At 49.4% G+C, this 6,524-nt stretch overlaps 1 protein-coding gene across 2 annotated transcripts in view; it reads right to left on the bottom strand.

Annotated features, from left to right (window-relative positions):
* SOGA1 (suppressor of glucose, autophagy associated 1) overlaps nucleotides 1-6,524 on the bottom strand; it is an 86,400-nt gene continuing 79,876 nt past the window's right edge. For both annotated transcript variants that reach the window (XM_032295023.1, XM_032295024.1), the window contains one exon: nucleotides 1-3,024. In XM_032295023.1, coding sequence (XP_032150914.1) covers nucleotides 2,872-3,024 — 153 coding nt within the window. In that variant the 3' untranslated portion in view covers nucleotides 1-2,871. The remainder of the gene's footprint in view (nucleotides 3,025-6,524) is intronic.

The raw sequence follows: 6,524 nt of genomic DNA, 5'->3' as shown, positions 1-6,524 counted from the left end.
GAGGCAGGACAGACGGGGGGAGAAAGGGGAGAAGGGCAGCATTCCTTCTTGGGACCCCTATTCTCCAGGGGAATCCCCACTATGGGTCAGGCAGTTTTCTGCTTTGGGAATGTTACGAAGACTTAAAAGGCATTTGAAGAAACAAACAAACTTAGAAATGACATTCTAAAAGAGTAGAGAGCTTTTACAAACCAATCCCCCCACCCCAAAAAAGAAAACACAACCAGCTACCAAGTAAAATGCTAAAAACCAAACCAAACCAATATTTACATGTAACATGTTCAACCCCATCAAGCCCCATGTCCGGAGGCTTCTGCAGAAACAGTGATGAGTGGCCTTGCACAGTGGCATGCAGGAAGTAGAAACTGGGGCTTCACTGAAAACCGAGGTCTGGCTGAGACAACGAAGATGGGAAGGACAATCTTGAATAGTGCGATGGTATAAGGCTGAGTAGTCCGTAGGTCTTGGGGCTTAGGTCCCACGGGGATTTCTCCCCAAGGCTGGGTACGCAGGCTCCCTGGCTCTCTGTTGCTCTGGGAGGTGGCAGAAGGCCTCTGGTGACTTGTGGCCTGGTGTGAATCCCCTCACCTGGAGATTACCTTGGAAGGCCCCCTGATCTCATGGGTGAGAGCAGCAGCATCCCAGAGGGGAACTGACCCACAGCTCCACTGGCTGCCTGCTCTGCCTACACATCACTGGGGCATGGAGGAAGCAGCTGGTGGGACTGACATGACCCTGGTGTTCAGCCTGCAGGAAAGGGAGATGCAGGGCTTTGGGTAACTGGTCTAGGTGATCCCGAATGGGTGGGTCTGGGAACTAGCAGGTGGGAGGTGGAAGTGCAGGGGTGCCTCCAGAGTCCTGGGGGCAAATCAACAAAGCTACTGGGTTTTGGTCTTCCTGATGAGCAATTCTGCAGACAAGCTGATCCACCCTGGTGTTTCTACTCTGGATCCCCAGCCAGTTACAGGAAGCTGCATGTCTATGTGTATATGGGGAGCATGTGTGCAACCAAATGGATTCACTGGTACCAACAGGAGGCCATGGGAGGCGCCCCCACACATGCTGCAACAAACCACGTCGAAATCCAACCAATAGCTCAGGCAGCTCATGGGGGATATGAGGAAGGGCGGGCAGCAGAGCTGGGGCAAGAAGAGCCGTGAAAGGCCATAAGGCTAAGGAGAGAGGCTGGTGAGAAGGCTGGCAGGCTGGTGAGAACCGAGGCAGGCTGGGAGACGCTCTCAGGTTTATGTGCAAAGCTGCAATAAACAACATTCTCGAAGTTCAGTCCTGTTTTCCTGCAAGTTCTCATTTGGGAAACTTGAAGGGATCTCCACGCTCTTAAGAGAGCCCTTGTAATCCACATTTGACTCATGAAGAAAGGTGCCAGAGGGAGGGAGGGAAATGAGACGGCAATGGAGAATGTCCGGGGTGTGGTGATGGCCGTCCAGCCCTCCACCTTGTCAGTGATTATTTACAGACTGACCACTGGGGCTGGCCAAGTACCAGGCACTGAGTAATAAGTAGTGTTCTGAGGCCACATGGCCAGCAGTGTTGGGGTACAGGGCTCCAGCTCTGTTGAGTGGCCCTCCAAATCTGTCCAGGAGACCAGGTCATCAAACCTGGCTGCCAAGCTGCCTCGTCCACCCCAGGGACCCTGTGCCTGTCTGTGCTGTTAGAAGCCCCATGTTGTCCCAGTGGCAAGTATGCATGTTCCAACCTCCAATAAATTACCTTAGGGACTGTGGGGTAAATTAAGTTATTAAAATAAATTAAACCACCTTAAATATTTATAGTATGAAAAATTCAAATAAACAGTCTAGGCAAGATATGTGTTCCCAGGCCCCAGTCTACTGCTGTGTCCTGGGCTCTGGCCTCTTGGTGTTCTCCTGGGCCTGACCTGGCCAACTGGGAATCTCTTACTGGGAATATCTTTGCCTCCCCCACCAGCTGCAGGATGTAAACATAGTGGAGATGTAGTACCCGCCTCTCTCAGGGTGCCAGGGAAAGAGGCCTCTGAGATCGAGATCAAGGCAGTGTATTTAGGCATTTATCTATGCACCAGGTCTGGAGACTGACTCTACCTGTTTCTGTCCTCAAGGGGTCTGCTGGGAAGGTTGGGGCCCCAAGTCACTTTGGCAAGGAAGGCAACTGCAATCACTCCCCAACCCTGCACCCAGTACATTTCCACTTTGCCTCCCAGCTTTTGCTGCACCCAGGCTATGGGCAGGGAGATCCAGGGCTCCAGAATTCCAAGTAGATCCTTGGCCCTGGCTACTGCCCTATCATACCCCCTAGTGTCCCAGCAATTTAGAGCAGTGGGGCTGGGAGGAGGAGGTGGTGGAGAGAAGGAGGTGATGGTGATGATGCCCAGCTGGGCTCCACCAGGAACCCAACACAGAGCCCTAGAGCAAAGCCTGTTCTTCTCAGCACTGTCTCCTCCTGAATAAAGGGGTGGATGGTCAGCAGGAAACAGCTCTCTGAGTCCTTTTCCCCAAAGGCATGGCCAGACATGTATCCTTCCTTCCTGGGCTCTTCCAAGAGGGGGACATGGGCAGAACCAGGCAAGGCTCTCTCTTAGGACCCAGGGATCGGCTCTTGAGGGATCTCTCAGTGGATGCCCAGTTTTGGTCTCTTTCCCACTCACTGCCTTCCCCTGGGAAGTTGGAGCTCACCACCCAGAGGCCAGCAAGAGACCCGGCTTTACCTTGATGTGAGAGTTGCATTGTAGCAGTGGCATCGTTGCTGTCCCTCCAGGGCCAGGCAATGCTGAGGACACAGCCCCTCGCCTCACCTCATCTTGTCTCGTCTTCGCTGGTTCCCTTCTGCTATCCAGGAGCTGGGCTGGTTGAGGCGGGGAGCTTGGCTGCTCTGTCACTCACTGGGTGGGGCCGCCCTCTCTTCCCCACCCCAGCTGGACTCTGAAGCGTGCAGCTTGCACTTGGAAGGAGAGTGGCGGATGGCAGAGCGGGACGACCGCGCGAAGCAGGAGGTGAGGGACTGGGTGCTACAGTCACAAACAGCGTCCTAGGAAGAGGGAGGCAGGGAGGCAGGAAGTCAAGAGGAGCCAGGAGACATGGGCCTCTGTGGTGCGCCAGGCAAGGAACTGAGACTCAGCCATGGACCAGTTCCCAGGGGCTGAAGCTCCTCACTGGACCATTTTTTTCATTTTATTGTTCTTCTCCCATTAAAGCAGTAATGGATGTTCATTATAATATATTTTAGGCTATACAGAGGACAGTGGACACTGTCCATGGTCCTGTACGCCAAAGAGATTCTCAACATACATTTACCAAAATGACCTCATCCCCTACAGCTTAGTTTGCAACTGTAAAACATGAACACTTTTCTGTTACTAGGTATGTCTACCTCTCCTTCTTTTTTTTTTTTTCTTTTGAGACAGTATATTGCTCGGGCTGGTCTTGAACTCCTGAGCTTAAGCAATCCTCCTGCCTCAGCCTCCCAAACTGCTGGGATTAGTACCTTTAGGTACTCATACCTCCCAAAGGCATGAGCCACAATGCCTGACCGATCACCTTCTTTTTTAATGTCTCTATACTATTTCACTAGATAGAAATAACTGATTTATATACCGAATTCACTTTTTTTTTTTTTTTTAAAGACTGAATCTTGCTCTGTCACCCAGGCTAGACAGTGGCATGATCTTGACTCACTGCAACCTCCACCTCCTGGGTTCAAGCGACTCTCATGCCTCAGCCTCCTGAGTAGCTGAGATTACAAGCATGTGCCACCATGCCCAGCTAATTTTTGTATTTTTAGTAGAGATGGGGTTTCACCATGCTGGCCAGGCTAGTCTTGAACTCCTGACCTCTAGTGATCCACATGCCTGGGCCTCCCAAAGTGGTGGGATTGCAGGTGTGAGTCATTGTGCCCATCCCCAATTCACTTTTGATATACATTTGGGTAGTTTCTAATTTTTTACTATTACTAACAGATAGAAATAATGATTAAAAGTGCTGCTGGGCAGCTGGGCATGGTGGCTCACACCTGTAATCCCGGCACTCTGAAAGGCCAAAGCAGGTGGATCACCTGAGGTCAGAAGTTTGAGACTAGCCTGGCCAACATGGTGAAACCCTGTCTCTACTCAAAATACCAAAATTAGCTGGGCATGGTGGCACACGTCTATTGTCCCAACTACTCGGGAGGCTGAGGCAGAAGAATTGCTTGAACCCGGGAGGCGGAGGTTGCAGTGAGCCAAGATCACGCCATTGCACTCCAGCCTGGGGACAGAGCAAGACTCCATCTCAAAAAAAAAAGAAAAAGAAAAAAACCCAAAGTGCTGCTGAACTGGGCCATGTGGAAGGCCGAGACAGGAGGATCCTTTGAGCCCAGGAGGTCAAGGTAGCAGTGACCTATGATTGTGCCACTGGACTCTGGCTTGGGCAACAGAGCAAGACTCCATCTCTTTAAAAAATAAATAAATGAAATAAAGGGGCTGCGATAGTGCCAAACTGCTTGGTTCAAATCCCAGCTTTGCCAATTACTAGCTCTGTGACCTTGGGAGAGTTGCTTAACCTCTCTTGAGCTTTGATTTCCTTCCCTGTCTCTCTTTTTTTATTATTTTTCTTTATCTACCTCTATGAATATTTCCATAGGCTACATTCCTAAAAGAACTACTGAGTCAATGGGTAGCACGCACATTTTACATACTGAACAACATTTGGATAAACTTTAAAATCAACATTCAAACTCCAGCCAGCTTTGTTCTATTGTTTCTTTTTTTTCTTTTTTTTTCTGAGATGGAGTCTTGCTCTGTTGCCCAGGCTGGAGTACAGTGGTGTGGTCTTGGCTCACTACAACCTCTGCCTCCCAGGTTCAAGCGATTCTCCTGCCTCAGCCTCCTGAGTAGCTGGGATTACACCACGCCCAGCCTTGCACTGTTGTTTCTTGATGTGGTGCTGGTTATATGGGAGTGATGGGTAATTTCATATGTCAATATGACTGGGCCACCAGGTGCTGATATATTACAGAAAACATTGTTCTGGGGGTTTCTGTGAGAGTGTTTTGAAATGAGATTAGCATGTAAATTCTCGGCCAGGTGTGATAGCTCATGCCTGTAATCCCAGCACTTTGGGAGGCTGAGGTGAGTGGATCACTTGAGGTCAGGAGTTTGAGACCAGCCTGGCCAACAAGGTGAAACCCCATCTCTACTAAAAATAAAAAATTAGCCATGTGTGGTGTCACCTGCCTGTAATCCCAGCTACCTGGGAGGCTGAGGCACAAGAATCATTTGAACCTGGGAGTCAGAGGTTGCATTGAGCTGAGATCACACCACTGCACTCCAATCTAGGTGACAGTGAGACTCCGTCTCAAAAAAAAAAAAAAAACCCAAAAAACTGACATGTATATTCTCCCTAACGTGGGTGGACCTCATCCAGTCAGTTGAAGGCTTGAACAGAACAAGAGGGCTTACTCTCCCTCAAGTGAGAGAATTCCTCTTGCCTGACAGCCTTCAGACTGAGACACTGGCTTTTTTCCTGCCTTCAGACTTATTTATTTATTTATTTATTTATTTTTGAGACTCAGTCTCACTCTGTTGCTCAGGTTGGAGTGCAGTGGTACGATACTGGCTCACTGCTTCCTGAGTTCAAGCAATTCTCATGCCTCAGCCTCCTGAGTATCTGGGACTATAAGCATTTGCCACCATGCCCACTTAAGTTTTCTTTTTTTTTTTTTTTAGTAGAGATGGGGTTTTGCTATGTTGGCAAGGCTCATCTCAAACTCCTGGCCTCAAGCAATCCACCTCTCTTGGCCTCCCAAAGTGCTGGGATTACAGGTATGAGCCACTGCGCCTGGCCCTTCCTTCAGACTTTTAACTGAAACATCTGCTCTTTCTAGGTTACTGAGCTATTGGCCTTTGGACTGAAACTAAATGACCAGCTTTCTTTTTTTTTTTTCTTGAGATGGAGTCTTCCTCTGTTGCCCAGGCTGGAGTGCAATCTTGGCTCACTACAACCTCTGCCTCCTGGGTTCAAGAGATTCTCATGCCTCAGCCTCCTAAGTAGCTGGGACTACAGGCGCCTGCCACCACACTTGGCTATTTTTTTTTAAAATTATTTTTAGTAGAGACAGGGTTTCACCATGCTGGCCAGGCTGGTCTCAAACTCCTGACCTCAGGTGATCCACCTACCTTGACCTGCCAAAGTGCTGGGATTATAGGCGTGAGCCACCGTGCCAGGCCAAACTTAACAGTTTTTTAAAACTCAAAAAATAGGCTGGGCAGAGTAGTTCACACCTATAATCCCATCACTTTGGAAGACTGAGGCAGGGAGATCACCTGAGGTCAGGAGTTTGAGACCAGCCTGGCCAACATGGTGAAACCCCATCTCTGCTAAAAATACAAAAATTAGCTGGGTGTGGCGACTCAGGCCTTCAGTCCCAGCTACTTGGGAGGCTGAAACAGGAGAATTGCTTGAACCTGGGAGGCGGTGGTTGCTCGTACCACTGCATTCCAACCTAGGCAACAGAGTGAGTGAGACTCTGTCTCAAAAAAAAAAAAAAAAAAA

The sequence above is a fragment of the Sapajus apella genome, unplaced genomic scaffold, assembly GCF_009761245.1.
Source record: "Sapajus apella isolate SASKATOON/1434 unplaced genomic scaffold, GSC_monkey_1.0 scaffold33, whole genome shotgun sequence".
Classification (NCBI taxonomy): Eukaryota; Metazoa; Chordata; class Mammalia; order Primates; family Cebidae; genus Sapajus; species Sapajus apella.
The sequence above is the reverse complement of the archived record's forward strand: the minus strand, read 5'-3'. Positions and strand labels throughout refer to the sequence as shown.